Consider the following 18,961-nt stretch of genomic DNA (forward strand, 5'->3'; position numbering starts at 1 on the left):
AGTTTCAGTGGAAGCCAGTAGTAGAGGTTTGTGACCTAGTTAGGTAGAACAGAAAAGGGTTTCCTGAGGAAGTTATATTTAAGCTGACAGCTGAAAGATGAGCAGGCCTTCACACAGCAGTATTGTGGTAGGTGAGAGAAGACTGTGAGGCCAATGGCAGAGAAAGCATGGCCATCATGAGGAACTGAGAGAAGGCTGTGCGGCTGGAGTTCAGAACCTGGAGTGGAATGTGGAGCAAAGAACAAGATGAGGCTAAAAATGAAAATATGAGCCATTCTGTGCTCATCTTTGTAGGCCATATATTATAGACTGATTACTTAATGTTGAGTAATAGGAAACCATTGAAGGTTTTAGAGAATGAAGGGAAGGTTAATGGATAGCCGGAGTAGGCAGAGATAGTGAATTAGGAAGCTATTTTAGTCAGCAGAGGAAGAGATGATAGGATAGCAGTGGTATGGTAAGCAATATAAATGAATTTAAATTATTTTTAGGAAGTACAATCAATAATACCTTGTGATTGTGGCAGCCATGGAGACCTCCATTCAAGAGAACCTGCTACAGGAAGCAAAGTGGCTTGACATCTTCCTGCTGTCACAGATTTGGGTCCATCACAGCATTCATGCCAGGACAATAACCCCTAAACTTGTCCCTAGCCGATGACTGAGTGGAGCAGAGCCTGGCCATCCTGACTAACAGGGAACTCTGCTAATGGGCAACCTTTGCTTACAGGCATGCCACTGGCCTGGTGAAGACTCTTCCAGAACTGCACTGCAAGCTACAGCTCTTTCTAGCTGGTCATCCTTCCTTTCCACTCTTTCACAGGTGTCAGATCTCTATTACCCTTTGTAAGATCTCCTTATTTTCCCTTTCCTCTCTCTCTTTATCCTTCACAGGCCCTTCCCTAACAATTCTCTTGTATTCTATATTAATTTGTTAGAGCTGTTGCAAAAAAGTACAAGTGGGCTGGCTTAAACAACAGAAATTTATTGTCTCACAGTTCTGGAGGCTAGAAATCCAAAATCAAGATACTGGCAGGGCTGGTTCCTTCTAAGGTCTGTGAGGGAAGGATCTGTTCTGGGCCTCTCTTGATCTTTTTGATGATGTTTTCATGTTCACATGGCGTTCTGCCTGTGTACGTGTCTGTCTCCAAAATTTCCCTGTTTATAAGGACATCAGTCACATTGGATGAGGGCCTACGTTAATGATCTCATTTTAACTTGATTACCTCTATAAAGACCTTATTTCTAAATAAGGCCACATTTTGCAGTACCGGGGATTAGGACTTCAACATATGAATTTTTGGAAGACGCAGTTCAACCTGTAACATGCAGACACATCCCTTATTAGTATCTGATTCTTGAAGAAGTGGAAGTGACAACTGATGGATTGGGTTGTGGAAATGGGGAATAAAGATGAGAATGATGTCAGACTGGTCAAAAGAATTTTTACTATGTGTCATATATTCAATTGGGTTGGACTTCCTGATGAAAAGTATAGACAACTACAATTGTGGTTCACTAATTTTTATTCATTTATGTTTCAGCAGTAAAGAAATTTTCACATTTATTCTTGGTCACTGGTTTACTTTTTTCTAAGAATAGTCAAGAAAAAATTTTATTTTAGTTATAGATTATTATTCACTGTTTCATTGTTATGTCTAACCACATGGGGGAGTGTGTATATGTGTGTGTATAGTAAATAATATATTCCTCAGTCTAGCTTTGAATGTGCTATAAAAGAAATTAAGGAATAATATTACCCTACAGATGCTTAGTTAAAAAAAAAAAAAGAAGAGCAAAAATCAAATCAGGTAGATACAGCAAATTACAGCAAACTTAAATCAGGTGCATATATCAAGCTACAGCAAGTTACATTGATTGGTGTTCTCCCTTTCATAGAGCAGTGAAATGAAATGGAATTTTATTCTGTTGCATTTATTTTATGTGGCATCATATATTTCTACATAAAATTTTATCAAGCTTACTTTAGTGGTTTAGTTTTATTTTGATACTCTAACTTATATACATGTTATTGGAAGAGAAATAGTTCTTACCAACCTGAGTGTATTGGAACATTAAGGAATCTGCATCTATACTAAGGCAGCTATTTGAATATTAACTTGAATACCTAGAAAGCATCTGACCAGGATCATTTATCTGTGCATACCAGGTGATGAGTGAATATAATTCTATATGAATAACCATATAGCTTTTTTTCTTTTGCCTGCTTAGGCTTCCATACTTTCCTCTGTACAAATTTGTAGATAAGGTCTCTATTTTTATTTTCATTAGAAGCTGGCAAAATTTGTTTCTATATTTCCAAATGCATTTACTATGTCTAGTAGAAAAGTGCATAACTTTGTCTATATCTACATGTGTGTGTATAATATATATGTAATTGTCAACACACATATAGATGAGTTTGGGTGTCATGAGCCTAATGATATTCATTTGTAAGAAAAGAACTGTGGCTATTAAAATTGCACAGATATTAAAGCTCTGCTTTTTCTTTTGTTTAAAAATAATACACAATGCATATTAAAAGACAAAGTAGCCTTTTTACTTAAAATTTTGGTGTGTTTTAATGTGTATTTTATTTTATGCTTAATGTTTGTTAGTATTTTCAGTAGTGTTTGTTGAATCACCCAAGTTATTTGAAAGCTTTGAAATTGCTTTTTTTCTTCCTTGAGATGAATCACCCCATATAGTAATACAGCGTGTGTGTTTTATTATAGTTGATGTTTTTATGTGGACATGTAGCTGTATGACCACATAATTATCACTGCCTGTAACTTTGGACTGAGCAAAGACATTTTTAGAGAAATTACACTTCTAGTTTAAATTTTATTTAATAATATATAGTATTTTTTACTCATTCTTGGATGAGTCAGTACATATACTAAAACAGTAAATTCATTTAGATTTGAACTGCGTCACCCATTTATTTGATGCCTAACAATATTCTGTTTTTATATATGAAATAGGTTCCTGTTTCTAAAGAGTTTGGATTCATTTTTAGAAGATAGTATTTACATACACATGTAAATTAAAGGATAGAATAAAGAATAAAATGTTCAAACCAATGCAGCCAAATGTTTAGGCTATATACAGATAGGGAAAATAGTATTATTAGGCAAATTAGTTTGACCACTCATTGTAAGATTAGGAATCGTTAAAGACTTTGAATGTAGAGAAGAACATCAGATGAGCTGAATGTTAAAGTCCTTAAGCTCTACATTCATATCATTTTTGTTTGTTTGTTTTGAGACTAGCCAACATGTCTTGTGACTAACAATGACAGGTTAACATATTGACTATTTGATATATATGACCCGGGAGAATCTAGTTCATTTCCAAAAATAATTTCACATGACATTAACTTCATTGACTAAAAATGTCAGAATGTTTGGAATCCATATGGTTTCAAAAACTGAGCAAAAGACTGACAAAAGGAAAGAGAAATTATAACTTTCAGTATCCTTAACTTATATTTCCAAGTAGTTTCACTCACTCTTATGTAATCACTTTTTAAAATCAAACAATTGCATGCAGATATCATTAAATGATATGTTTCAAAAGCACCAATAGTAAACTAACTTCCCTCTATTTTTCTATCTTTTTTCTTTTTTTTTTTTTTTTGAGACAGAGTCTTCACTCTGTCGCCCAGGCTGGAGTGCAGTGGCTTCATCTCAGCTCACTGCAGCCTCTGCCTCCCAGGTTCAAGCCATTCTCCTGCTTTAGCTTCCCGAGTAGCTGGGATTACAGGCGCACACCACCATGCCTAGTTAATTTTTGTATTTTTACTAGAGACAGGATTTCACCATGCTGGCCAGGCTGGTCACAAACTCCTGATGATCCGCCCGCCTCAGCCTCCCAAAGTGTTGGGATTACAGGTGTGAGTCACCACGCCTGGACTATTTTTCTATTTCTACTTTCTAAAGACAATACATTTATTATTTCTTTTCTTTGTTGGCTAATTACTTTCATAAGTCTAAATCAGAGGTTAGCAAAGTATGGTCCACAGGCCAAATTCCTTCTTCTGATGTTTTTGTAAGGCCTAAGAGTTAAGAATGGTTTATCTATCTGTCTATCTATCTATCTATCAATCATCCATCTATATATTTTTAAGGGTGGTAAACAAAATGAAAATTTAAATGAATACGTCGCAGAGTGTGTCCTACAGAGCATAAAATACTATCTAATTTTTTTTTTAATTTTGGATGGGTTGCGTAGCTTCTTTTTTTTTAATTATACTTTAAGTTTTAGGGTACATGTGCACAACGTGCAGGTTTGTTACATATGTATACATGTGCCATGTTGGTGTGCTGTACCCGTTAACTCGTCATTTAACATTAGGTATATCTCCTAATGCTATCCCTCCCCCCTACCCCCACCCCACAACAGGCCCCGGTGTGTGATGTTCCCCTTCCTGTGTCCATGTGTTCTCATTGTTCAATTCCCAGCTATGAGTGAGAACATGCGGTGTTTGGTTTTTTGTCCTTGCGACAGTTTGCTCAGAATGATGGTTTCCAGCTTCATCCATGTCCCTACAAAGGACATGAACTCATCATTTTTTATGGCTGCATAGTATTCCATGGTGTATATGTACCACATTTTCTTAATCCAGTCTATCATTGTTGGACATTTGGGTTGATTCCAAGTCTTTGCTATTGTGAATAGTGTTGCAATAAACATACGTGTGTGTGTGTCTTTATAGCAGCATGTTTTATAGTCCTTTGGGTATATACCCAGTAATGGGATTGCTGGGTCAAATGGTATTTCTAGTTCTAGATCCCTGAGGAATTGCCACACTGACTTCCACAACGGTTGAACTAGTTTACAGTCCCACCAACAGTGTAAAAGTGTTCCTATTTCTCCACATCCTCTCCAGCAGCTATTGTTTCCTGACTTTTTAATGATCTCCATTCTAACTGGTGTGAGATGGTATCTCATTGTGGTTTTTATTGCATTTCTCTGATGGCCAGTGATGGTGAGCATTTTTTCATGTGTGTGTGTTGGCTGCATAAATGTCTTCTTTTGAGAAGTGTCTGTTCATATCCTTTGCCCACTTTTTGATGGGGTTGTTTGTTTTTTTCTTTGAGGTTTCTTTGAGTTTTTTTCTTTTGAGTTCATTGTGGATTCTGGATATTAGCCCTTTGTCAGATGAGTAGATTGCAAAAATTTTCTCCCATTCTGTATGTTGCCTGTTCACTCTGATGGTAGTTTCTTTTGCTGTGCAGAAGCTCTTTAGTTTAATTGGATCCCATTTGTCAATTTTGGCTTTTGTTGCCATTGCTTTTGGTGTTTTCGACATGAAGTCCTTGTCCGTGCCTATGTCCTAAATGGTATTGCCTAGGTTTTCTTCTAGGGTTTTTATGGTTTTAGGTCTAACATTTAAGTCTTTAATCCATCTCGAATTAATTTTTGTATAAGGTGTAAGGAAGGGATCCAGTTTCAGCTCTCTACATATGGCTAGCCAGTTTTCCCAGCACCATTTATTAAATAGGGATCCTTTCCCCATTTCCTGTTTTTGTCAGGTTTGTCAAAGATCAGATGGTTGTAGATATGCGGCATTATTTCTGAGGGCTCTGTTCTGTTCCATTGGTCTATATCTCTGTTTTGGTATCAGTATCATGCTGTTCTGGTTACTGTAGCCTTGTAGTATAGTTTGAAGTCAGGTAGCATGATGCCTCCAGCTTTCTTCTTTTGGCTTAGGATTGACTTGGCGATGTGGGCTCTTTTTTGGTTCCATATGGACTTTAAAGTAGTTTTTTCCAATTTTATGAAGAAAGTCATTGGTAGCTTGATGGGCATGGCATTGAATCTATAAATTACCTTAGGCAGTATGCCCATTTTCACGATATTGGTTCTTCCTACCCATGAGCATGGAATGTTCTTCCATTTGTTTGTATCCTCTTTTATTTCATTGAGCAGTGGTTTGTAGTTCTCCTTGAAGAGGTCCTTCACGTCCCTTGTAAGTTAGATTCCTAGGTATTTTATTCTCTTTGAAGCAATTGTGAATGGAAGTTCACTCATGATTTGGCTCTCCGTTTGTCTGTTATTGATGTAGAAGAATGCTTGTGATTTTTGCACATTGATTTTGTTTCCTGAGACTTTGCTGAAGTTGCCTATCAGCTTAAGGAGACTTTGGGCTGAGATGATGGGGTTTTCTAGATATACAATCATGTCATCTGCAAACAGGGACAATTTGACTTCCTCTTTGCCTAACTGAATACCCTTTATTTCTTTCTCCTGCCTGATTGCCCTGACCAGAACTTCCAACACTGTTGAAAGTTGAATAGGAGTGGTGAGAGAGGGCATCCCTGTCTTGTGCCCGTTTTCAAAGGGAATGCTTCCAGTTTTTGCCCATTCAGTATGATATCAGCTGTGGGTTTGTCATAGATAACTCTTATTATTTTGAGAAACGTCCCATCAATACCTAATTTATTGAGAGTTTTCAGCATGAAGGGTTGTTGAATTTTGTCAAAGGCCTTTTCTGCATCTATTGAGATAATCATGTGCTTTTTGTCATTGGTTCTGTTTATATGTTGGATTAAGTTTATTGATTTGCATATGTTGAACCAGCCTTGCATTGCAGGGATGAAGCCCACTTGATCTTGGTGGATAAGCTTTTTGATGTGCTGCTGGATTCGGTTTGCCAGTATTTTATTGAGGATTTTTGCATTGATGTTCATCAGGGATATTGGTCTAAAATTCTCTTTTTTGGTTGTGTCTCTGCCAGGCTTTGGTATCAGGATGATGCTGGCCTCATAAAATGACTTAGGGAGGATTCCCTCTTTTTCTATTGATTGGAATAGTTTCAGAAGGAATGGTACCAACTCCTCCTTGTACCTCTGGTAGAATTAGGCTGTGAATCCATCTGGTCCTGGACTCTTTTTTGGTTGATAGGCTATTAATTATTGCCTCAATTTCAGAGCCTGTTATTGGTCTACTCAGAGATTCAACTTCTTCCTGGTTTAGTCTTAGGAAGGTGTATGTGTCGAGGAATTTATCAATTTCTTCTAGATTTTCTAGTTTATTTGTGTAGAGGTGTTTATAGTATTTTCTGATGGTAGTTTGTATTGCCGTGGGATCGGTGGTCATATCCCCTTTATCATTTTTTATTGCGTCTATTTGATTCTTCGCTCTTTTCTTCTTTATTAGTCTTGCTAGCGGTCTATCAATTTTGTTGATCTTTTCAAAAAACCAGCTCCTGGATTCATTGATTTTTTTGAAGGGTTTTTTATGTCTCTATTTCCTTCAGTTCTGCTCTGATCTTAGTTATTTCTTGCCTTCTGCTAGCTTTTGAATGTGTTTACTCTTGCTTCTCTAGTTCTTTTAATTGTGATGTTAGCGTGTCAATTTTAGATCTTTCCTGCTTTCTCTTGTGGGCATTTAGTGCTATAAATTTCCCTCTACACACTGCTTTAAATGTGTCACAGAGATTCTGGTATGTTGTGTGTTTGTTCTCGTTGGTTTCAAAGAACATCTTTATTTCTGCCTTCATTTCGTTATGTACCCAGTAGTCATTCAGGAGCAGGTTGTTCAGTTTCCATGTAGTTGAGCGGTTTTGAGTGAGTTTCTTAATCCTGAATTCTAGTTTGATTGCTCTGTGGCCTGAGATACAGTTTGTTATAATTTCTGTTCTTTTACATTTGCTGAGGAGTGCTTTACTTCCAACTATGTGGTCAGTTTTGGAATAGGTGTGGTGTGCTGCTGAAAAGAATGTATATTCTGTTGATTTGGGGTGGAGAGTTCTGTAGATGTCTATTAGGTCTGCCTGGTGCAGAGCTGAGTTCAGTTCCTGGATATCCTTGTTAACTTTCTGTCTCGTTGATCTGTCTAATGTTGACAGTGGGGTGTTAAAGTCTCCCATTATTATTGTGTGGGAGTCTAAGTCTCTTTGTAGTTCTCTAAGGACTTCCTTTATGAATCTGGGTGCTCCTATATTGGGTTCATATATATTTAGGATAGTTAGCTCTTCTTGTTGAATTGATCCCTTTACCATTATGTAATGGCCTTCTTTGTCTCTTTTGATCTTTGTTGGTTTAAAGTCTGTTTTATCAGAGACTAGGATTGCAACCCCTGCCTTTTTTGTTTTCCATTTGCTTGGTAGATCTTCCTCCATCCCTTTATTTTGAGCCTACGTGTGTCTCTGCATATGAGATGGGTTTCCTGAATACAGCACACTGATGGGTCTTGACTCTTTATCCAATTTGCCAGTCTGTGTCTTTTAATTGGAGCATTTAGCCCATTTACATTTAAGGTTAATATTGTGATGTGTGAATTTGATCCTGTCATTATGATGTTAGCTGGTTATTCTGCTCCTTAGTTGATGCAGTTTCTTCCTAGCCTCGAGGGTCTTTACAGTTTTGCATGTTTTTGCAGGGGCCTGTACCAATTGTTCCTTTCCATATTTAGTGCTTCCTTCAGGAGCTCATTTAGGGCAGGCCTGATGGTGACAAAATCTCTCAGCATTTGCTTGTCTGTAAAGTATTTTATTTCTCCTTCACTTATGAAGCTTAGTTTGGCTGGATATGAAATTCTGGTTGAAATTTCTTTTCTTTAAGAATGTTGAATATTGGCCCCCACTCTCTTCTGGCTTGTAGAGTTTCTGCCAAGAGATCAGCTGTTAGTCTGATGGGCTTCCCTTTGTGGGTAACCCGACCGTTTTCTCTGGCTGTGCTTAACATTTTTTCCTTCATTTCAACTTTGGTGAATCTGACAATTATGTGTCTTGGAGTTGCTCTTCTCGAGTAGTATCTTTGTGGCGTTCTCTGTATTTCCTGAATTTGAATGTTGGCCTGCCTTGCTAGAACTTCCCTATCCAGGGAAGTTCTCCTGGATAATATCCTGCAGAGTATTTTCCAACTTGGTTCCATCCTCCCCATCACTTTCAGGTACACCAATCAGACGTACAGTTGGTCTTTTCACATAGTCCCATATTTCTTGGAGGCTTTGTTCGTTTCTTTTTATTCTTTTTTCTCTAAAATTCTCTTCTCGCTTCATGTCATTCATTTGATCTTCCATCACTGCTACCCTTTCTTCCGGTTGATCGCATCGGCTACTGAGGCTTGTGCATTCGTCATGTAGTTCTCTTGCCATGGTTTTCAGCTTCATCAGGTCCTTTGAGGACTTCTTTGCATTGGTTATTCTAGTTAGCCATTTGTCTAATTTTTTTTCAAGGTTTTTAACTTCTTTGCCATGGGTTCGAACTTCCTCCTTTAGCTCGGAGTAGTTTGATCGTCTGAAGCCTTCTTCTCTCAACTCGTCAAAGTCATTCTCCTTCCAGCTTTGTTCCGTTGCTGGTGAGGAGCTGCTTCCTTTGGAGGAGGAGAGGCACTCTGATTTTTAGAGTTTCCAGTTTTTCTGCTCTGTTTTTTCCCCATCTTTGTGGTTTTATCTACCTTTGGTCTTTGATTATGGTGACGTACAGATGGGGTTTTGGTGTGGATATCCTTTCTGTTTGTTAGCTTTCTTTCTAACAGTCAGGCCCCTCAGCTGCAGGTCTATTGGAGTGTGCTGGAGGTCCACTCCAGACCCTGTTTGCCTGGATTTTTTATAGAGAAAGTTTAGACCTCTGGTCTACATGGTGTGTGTGGGTGTGTTTGCACACATACACACACATATACTTGTTAATGTAACAACCTAAACATACTTAATTTCTCACTGTGAAAGAAAGAGTACTTTGTATTTCATACTGCTTCATTTTTGCTAGTACTAATATTTACTGACCCTTTCATTGGTTACATTTGTAACTTTAAATGCTATGCTTAACTCTCTGTTTCCTGTTCCATCACTTTAGACGTGTATATAGATAGCTCTATAGGTAATGACTGGTGGAAATTTTCTTGGTTTGTGCTCACAATTAGTAACATTTTGTAAATTTTAACACTGAGACCAGGCACTTTACACCCAGGTGCTAATATCATACCTGATGCTTAATAAGACTCAATTATTTGTTGAAGGTATGTTTGTTTTCCAGGAGCTTCACTGTCATGTTTGAGGAGTCTCATGTTGCTCTTTACAGTTGATGTTATAGCCCAAGTATTTCTTATCCCACATATGTAAAACAGAGTAAATCAGAATTTATGTAAACTGATTTTATTTGTGATAACTTGCTGAAATATTTTCTATTTGTTTTCAAACTCCAGTGGACACTCTTGTGAAACACATTTTGCTGTGTGTGGAGTTGAAGTTGTTGCATTGGAGATGACTTAGGCATTCCTTGCAGGGTCATGGTTTTGGTCGCCAAGGTAGAAGTCACGCAGACCCTCAACAATTAATTGAAGAACATCTTAATTGATACATCACTGTGCTAGAAAGTGATTATGTAGTGGTGAATAAAGCAGTCTTGGTTGCTGCCCTCAGAGAACTTAGTGGGAGAGACAGATGAATAAACCCCACATAAACATATACATCATCACATAGGAATGCAAATTAAGGTAAATGATTTGATGGAAAAGAACAAGTTATTTGAGACACAAACTGGAAGTAGGACTCTAAATCTTGAGATTTCATTCATATGGCTAATAATGAATGTTAAGCACCCTTGAATCTTTTGAATTTCTCTAAGCCAGTGGTTCTCAAACTTGAATATGCATCAAAAGCATAAGAAATGTTTGTTAAAAGACAGGTTTCTGGGCCCCATCTTCAAAGTTTGTTATTCACTAGGTCTGGGCTAGCCATGAAGATTTGCATTTCTTGTAACTTCCTAGGTGACTGTGATTCTGCTGATCCAGAGAACCACACTGCAAGAACCACTGATCTCAGATAATGGTTTATATAACATTGGAATCACATTTAGAACCTCAACAAAATATTCATATTTAGTTCTTTTTTGCTGTACATTTTGATTCAGTTATGGCCTAAACATGGGACTTTTAAAAATACTCCCAGGTAATTCTAGTGTGCAGCTAGAGTTGTGGGCTATCAGTTTAGTCTGTGAATATGCATATACATACAGTTTCTTAGAGGGGCATCTAAACAGTGGTAAGAAAGCGTGGAGGACATGGGGAAAAGGCTGGAGCAGGAGGTTTCAGTAAAGAAGTACCTGACCTAAGTAAGCCTTTAAAAATTAAGGCTTAAAGTACGGTACCTGAATTAAGGCTTAAAAGTTATTTGTCAACACCATCAGTTGACACAGAGAGAAGAGAGTATGTCAGACAGAAGAAACAGGCAATGGCATATAAACATGTAGGAGTAGGTTTTGTTTCATGAAGTTTAATCCTAGGTGGTAAATTTGTTGCATATCTGAAATGTAACCATTCTGATATTGTTTGCTATGTCAGAAACAGAATAATAATTTATTTTACAAATAAATATAAACTATGCCATATTAAATAATTTTTCTTCATTAATTTGTTCTATTTGATAGGATGAGAAGAAGAAACCGAAAGACTAGGAGATATGGAGTTTTGGACACTAACATAGAAAATATGGAATTGACACCTTTAGAACAAGATGATGAGGATGATGACAACACATTGTTTGATGCCAATCATCCTCGAAGGTAAGTATTCCAGTAGTTTAATTCCATGAATCAGGAAGCAAGTCCTTGCCAAGTAAACTGAAGAAGTAAAGTAGACTTTCATTTAACAGCTTATATTCCAACACAGTTTCTTCAGTTCTGTTTACTGAAGTTCTTTTTGCTATCTACCCTATAGCTCACATTCACATTGTTTTGCTCAAATAGATACAAACAATAGAATACCATCTCAAAATATTTTTTTTAAATTTCTTCTTTTTTTATCTTTTATTTTAAGTTCAGGGGTACAAGTGCAGGGTCGTTACATAGGTAAACTTGTGTCATGTGGTTTTGTTGTACAGATTATTTCATCACCCAGTTATTAAGCCTAGGACCCATTAACTTCTTCATTCTTGCAATATGTATTAACTTGTGTGTGTGTGTGCATGTGTGTTTGTGTGCGTGTGTGTTTGTGTGTGTGTGTGTGTGTGTGAGAAATACTTAGTAAACTTAATTTCCTTTTTGTATTCTGAAGATATTTTCTTTTTAGTTTGGGTTCTAGTGTTTGTAAGTAGTGCTGCCTTGCAGAATTGGGGGACTAATTTTTTATGGTCTGATCATGTAGCTGTAATATATATACTGAGATCTATTCTCAGTAAGTGTTAAGACCTTTCCTAAGAGGTTTAGATAAATAAAATGACATGAGTATAGAATAAATGCCAATGTAAATAGAATGGGGAAAAAAGGCAACAAAGATTCAACCTAATAAGGAAAGACATCTTGGAATCCAGAGGGATTACTTGGGTGAAGGAGAATTAGAGTCCAGAGTCAGGTACAAATGCAAAGAAAACAGAAATCTTAGGATTACAGAAAAGAAGATGACTCAACAAAAATTGGACTACTAAGTCCTGTATATCTATATTTATATCTATATATGTCTATCCATCTATCTATCTAAGCTGTTTATATATATGCACACACACAAAGGAACTTTTAGTAATGCTGATAATTTGTTCATTTAATACAAATATGTTCATGAATTATACATTTTAATAGTATTACAGCCTGAATAGGCAAACATGAACAAAACAATTGCATCTGTTCTTTAGGCACTCACTTTCAATTAAAGACACACATAAGATGAAAGAAAAGGGACAGAAACTGATATTCCATGCAAATGGTAACCAAAACAAAGCAGGGGTTGCTAAATTTATATCAGACAAATTAGATTTTAAGTCAAAAACTATCTCTTGAGACAAAAAAAAAAGATCATTACATAGTAAAGGAGTCAATTCACCAGGAAGATATGACAATTAGTATGACCCTATGAGAGCACCTAAATTATAAAGCAAATATTGACAGATCTGAAGCAAGAAATTGACAGCCATAAAATAATTTATGGGACGTTAATATCCCACTTACAATAATGAATAGACTATCTAGACAGAAAATCAATAAAGAAACCTCTGACTTAAACAACACTGTAGACCAGTGGACCTGACAGACATATACAGAACTTTGCACCCAACAGCAGAAGAATTCACATTCTTCTCAAGTGCTCATGGGATGCACTCTGAGATAAATCATGTTAGGTCACAAAACAAGTCTTAACAACTTTAAGAAGATTGAAATTATTCCAAGTGTCTTTTCCAACCTCCATGGAATAGAAATAGAAATCAATAACAGCAGGAAAACAGGAAAAATTATAAATATGTGGGAACTAAAAGATATAGTTTGAATAAACCTCCAGGCCAAATCTCATGTCAATTGTAACCCTCCATGCTGAAATTGAAGCCTGGTCAGAGATGTTTGGGTCATGGGGACTGATCCCTCATGGCTTGGTGCTGTCCTTATGATAGTGAGTTCTTGCAAAATGTGGTTGTTTTAAGTGTGTAGCACCTGCTCCTCCTTGCTCCTATATTTGCCATTTGAAGTACCTGATCCCATTTCACCTTGCACCATGAGTAAAAGCTCCCTGATATATGCTCAGAAGCCAAGCAGATGTCAGCACCACGCTTGTATAGTCTGCAGAACCACGAGCCAATTAAACCTCTTTTCTTTATAAATTACCCAGTCTCAGGTATGTCTTTATAGCAATGAAAGAATGGACTAATACACTGAACAACACACTCTTGAGCAATTATTGGGTCAAATAGGAAATCAAAGGGAATTTTAAGAGCTATTTTGAGACCAAAAAAAATGGCATAACAAAACTTATGGGATGCAGCAAAAGCGTTGCTAGGAGAGAAGTTTATAGCAATAAATGCCTATGCTATGAAAGAAGAAAGACTTCAAATAACCTAGCTTTACCCTTTCAGAAAGTGGCAAAAGAAAAACACTTTAAGCCTAAGCCTAAAATTAGCAGAACGAGGGAAATAATTAAGATTATAATAGAAATACATTAAATAGAGTTGAAAAAGACAGTGAGAAAAATCAATAAAATTAAGATTTTGTGTATAGAAAAGATAAAATCAATAAACCATTAGCTAGACTAAGCAAAAAAGAAAAGGCTCAAATAAATAAAATCAGAAATAAAAGAGAAGAAATTACAATGGGTACCTCAGAAATTAAAGAAGACATGAGACTACTGTGAACAATTATATGCCAACAAATTTGATAACCTAGAAAAATAGATAAATTCCTAGAATCATACAATCTATGAAACTTGAATCAAAAAGAAATTCAAAGTCCAAACAGACAAGTAACAAATAAGGAAATTGAATCAGTAGTCAAAACCTTCCAACAAAGAAATGTCCAAGACCATATGGCTTCATGGGTAAATTATACCAGACATTTAAAGAATTAATACTCATCCTTCTCAAATTATTCTGACAAATAGAGGAAGAAGCACTTTAAAACTCATTTTATGAGGCTAGTGTTATCCTGATACCAAAGCCAGACGAAGGAAAGCAAACCGCAGGCCAATACTCCTGATGAACATAGCTACAAAAGTCCTCAATAAAATGCTAGTTACCCAAATTCAGCAGCGTATTAAAATGATGATACACCATGATTAAGTGGGATTTGTCCCTGGAATGCAAATATCTTTCAACACATGCAAATCAATGCAATAGAACACATTAATAGGTTGAAAGAAAAAAAGCCACAAGATCATTTCAGTAGACACAGAAAAAGCATTTGACAGTGCTATCCACATAGACAAATGAGGTTGCATCAAACTAAAATGCTTCTGCACAGCCAAGTAGATAATCATCAGAGTGAAAAGGAACTTTAATAATGGGACAAAATACAGGAGATCGAGACCATCCTGGCTAACACGGTGAAACCCCGTCTCTACTAAAAATACAAAAAAATTAGCCGGTCGTGATGGCGGGCGCCTGTAGTCCCAGCTGCTTGGGAGGCTGAGGCAGGAGAATGGCGTGAACCCGGGAGGCGGAGCTTGCAGTGAGCCGAGATTGCGCCACTGCACTCCCGCCTGGGCCACAGAGCGAGACTTCGTCTCAAAAAAAAAAAAAAAAAAAAAAAAAAAAAATGGGACAAAATATCTATAAACCATATATGTATATACATATATATATGAGTTAATATCCAAAATTTATAAGGAGTGCATGTAAGTTAATAGCCAAAAATCTCACATAATCTGATTTTAAAATGGGCACATGACCCCTGTACTCTGTTGGTGGGAATGTAAGTTGGCACAGCTGTTATGGAAAGCAGTACAGAAATTCCTCAATAAATTAAAAATATAATTACCTTATGATTTAGCAGTTTTGCTGCTGGATATATATCCAAAGGAAACCATTATTGCATAGAGAGATCTGCACTCCCATGTTCACTGCAGCATTATTCATATTAATCAAGCTGTGGAAATAACCTAAATGTGCATTGACAGATGTATTAGTCCATTTTCATACTGCTTGGAAGAAATATCGGAGACTGGGTAATTTATAAAGAAAAAGAGGTTTAATGGACTCACAGTTCTGCATGGCTAGGGAGGCCTCACAATCATGGCAGTAGGCAAAGGAGGAGCAAAGGCACATCTTACATGATGGCAGGCAAGAGAGCATGTGTAGGGGAACCACCCTTTATAAAACCATCAGATTTCATGAGACTTATTCAATATCATGAGAACAGCATGGGAAAAACTTGCCCCTGTGTTTCAATTACCTCCCACCAGGTTCCTTCCATGATACATGAGGATTAAGGGAGCTACAATTCAAGATGAGATTTAGGTGGGGGCACAGCCAAACCATATCAACAGATAAATGAATTTGAAAAGTATGATATATATATATGTGTACATATAATATATATAATTCCATGTATAATATACTATTGAATATTATTCAGCCTTAAAAAAAAAAGAAGAAAATCTGAACATTTGCAGCAACATGGATGAACATGGAGGAATTTATGTTATTTGAAACAATCCAAACATAGAAAGACAGATATTGCATTATCTCACTTATATATGGAATCTAAATAGTCAAGCTTATAGTAGTGAATAGAATAGGGGTTGCCAGGGGCTGTAGAGAAGGGAAAACAGGAAGATGTTAGTCAAGGGATCCAAAATTTTAGTTATGCAAAATGAGTAAGTTCATTTATGCAAGATGAATAAGCTATGCAAGATGAATAACTTGTACAGCAATGTGAATATAGTTAACAATACAATACAGTATTGTATACTTTTAAGTTTGCTAGGAGGGTAGATGTTAAGTGTTCTTGATACACACAAAAATATGTTAATCTCAAGAGGTGATGGATATGTTGATTAGCATGATTGCAGTGATTGTTTCACGTAGTATATGCACATCATGCACATCATAACATCATAACATCAAGGTAAACACCTTAAGCATATCCAATTTTTATTTACCAATTATACCTCAGTAAAGATGGAGAAATAAAAAGTTCATGAAACAGTTGTAATCTATGCTAATCATCAATTCTATAGGCCATAAAAAGTCATTTTGAAAATTTTAAGACAAGGGAAACTTTGATTACAAAGTTACGTTTTGAAGATTACCCTGACTGCATGGGTTGAAGGAGACCAAGATAAAGAGTAAGGTGACAAAGAAGAAAAGTAGTTAGATGGTGCAAATGCATGGGATGACTTGCATTACAGTTACAGCAGGAAAGGCAGAGAGGAGTGAATTATTTAAGCAGCTTTGGAAGGTATTAATTACCTTCCTTAATTACCATCTTAACCAAGATGTAGGTCCTGTTTCGAAAGTGAAAGAGCAAGAATTGGTTATAATAATGGTAAAGCATGTTTCAGGGATAAGAATGAAATCATCTTGAGTTATTTAGTAATCTGACCCAATTTACTTAATAAATAAGGCAAAACTTCTTTAATATATATCTAAATAAAGTGACAGGAACAGCATATTACTATTTACCTATTCATTAATTTATCCAACAAATGAATGATGTAGCAGCTGTCTATTTGCCAAGCACTGGTCTATGTGTTTGAGATACATTAGAGAGCAGAACAAAACAAAACAAAAAAATCTGACTTTGTGAAGTTTGGCTGCCAGTGGGGAAAAGATGAGTTAGAGAGGTTAACAGTTTATTTTTCATCTTCAGTTTTCCTTCTATATCTATCTGATTTTTTTCTTCGAGAAGCATATATTCATGCATTACTTTTTTAAAAATTATTTTTGTCTGGAAATAATTTTAAACTTACAGAAAGTTTACAAGAATAAAAACAGTACAAAATATTCTATACTTGTTTTCCAGATTTACTAGTTATTAGCATTTTATCTTATTCTCTTGATCTTTTTTTCTCTCATAATATGTATACAGAAGAATTCATCCCTCTCGTTTTGTATTTATCTGATGTTCTGATGTTTCCTCATAATTAGATTCAGGTTCTTCATTCTTAGTTGAAATACTACTTAGTTAATGCTCTCTCCTAAAAGTATCGTATCTGGAAACACAGATGTCCACTTGTACTTCATTAGCAGTGATAATTTTTATGCGCCTGTTTAAGGTTTTCCTTAATTTCTCCACTGTGTTAATGATTTTTCCCCTCCATAACTAATAAGGAAACATTTTACAATCATGAAAATATCATATTTCTCATCTAAATTTCTCCCTATGTTTAACATCTGTTCATCACAATTCTTGCCTGATCTAATCTTCGTTATGAAAGTTAGAACATAATTATTTTCAAACTTCATTCTTTGTTTTCTGTTTACCAGTCAGCATTGACATTCTCCTATAAGTAAAAACCTTCCCTTCTTCCTTGTCTATCTATCATCAATATGTAATGATGATTTTCTCTTTTTCAAAGGTTCATAATTCATTGCTGTACTTATTTTAGTGCACATGTGGTCCCAGATGTGGTCAGTGGGAGCTTCTTCAAAATGGTTTCTGTCCTTGTAACTCGGTCCCATGTTTTTTAAGTACCTCCTTACTTTCCAGCCTCATCAGATGTTCTAGACTCTTTTGGATTCAGCCTTGAAATCAGGCATTTCTCCATAGAGCCCTGGTTTCTTTGAATGGGCACTAGGTAAACTCTTTGCAACTGGGTTGACTTTGTTTCTGGGCCTTTCAGCACACACTTCCATTTATGTATTACATACATAAATACATCTGTGTCCATGTGCTTGCATATACACACATATATGTGTACTTTAGATATTATCACTTCACACTTCCCATTCCAGTTTCTCTCTCCTGGGTTCTTTTTTGCCTGCTTCCTTTCCATAGTTGTGTTTTTCTACTGTCATGAGATCTCTGGCTTCAATACTTTTACTAATTGGTTCAGTGTTATAATAAAACTGAATTAGTTTCTGAGTTTCTTTGCCTATTAAAGAATTGCTTTGCTTAAAAAAAACTTTCTAAAAAAAGTATGAAAGTTTGCAGTTTTCTCCTCACTGTCCCATCATGTCCAGTACTAAGGATATATAGTCAGATACTGTGTTCATAAATAATTTGGCTTAGTTCTTTCCCACACTCCTCTTCAGTGTGCTCATAGTAGTCATTTGAAATAAAATTTAATTTACTTTAGTTTGCTTTCTGTTTTAGGTTTCTTCTTCCTTTCCTATTTTTATTTTATTTTATAAGGAAAACACTAACATGCTTCCAAAAGTTAATACTATACATGAAACTTAAACACACACAAATATATACAGACACACACAAAAGTTCTAGTCTCTCTTGTATACTTTCCACTCTCTACTCCATTCTTCCCACCTCATCCTTTGAAGATAAACAACTTCATTATTTTCTGGTTTATCTTCCCTATAGTTTTTTTGGTAAAAGTTGACAGAAACATGTATTTCTTATGTTTACCTCATTTCTTACATAAGATGTAATATGCTATATATGCTCTATTATACTTTTTTGTTGTATTTGATATTTTCTATAAGTCATGCCATATATGTATGTATTATAATCACATTAGAGTAATATGTAGCTATGTCATGCCATTTACTATGTCATATGTATATGAACATATATGACATAGAGTTACATACTACTCTATAGAGGCTATTATTATATATATATATTTACAGCTGCATATTAT

At 35.9% G+C, this 18,961-nt stretch overlaps 1 protein-coding gene across 2 annotated transcripts in view; it reads left to right on the top strand.

Annotated features, from left to right (window-relative positions):
- Positions 1-18,961, top strand: part of FAM174A (family with sequence similarity 174 member A) — a 51,694-nt gene that overhangs the window by 15,438 nt on the left and 17,295 nt on the right. For both annotated transcript variants that reach the window (XM_517852.7, XM_016953551.4), the window contains exon 2: positions 11,377-11,511. In XM_517852.7, coding sequence (XP_517852.2) covers positions 11,377-11,511 — 135 coding nt within the window. The remainder of the gene's footprint in view (positions 1-11,376; positions 11,512-18,961) is intronic.

The sequence above is a fragment of the Pan troglodytes genome, chromosome 4, assembly GCF_028858775.2.
Source record: "Pan troglodytes isolate AG18354 chromosome 4, NHGRI_mPanTro3-v2.0_pri, whole genome shotgun sequence".
NCBI lineage: Eukaryota > Metazoa > Chordata > Mammalia > Primates > Hominidae > Pan > Pan troglodytes.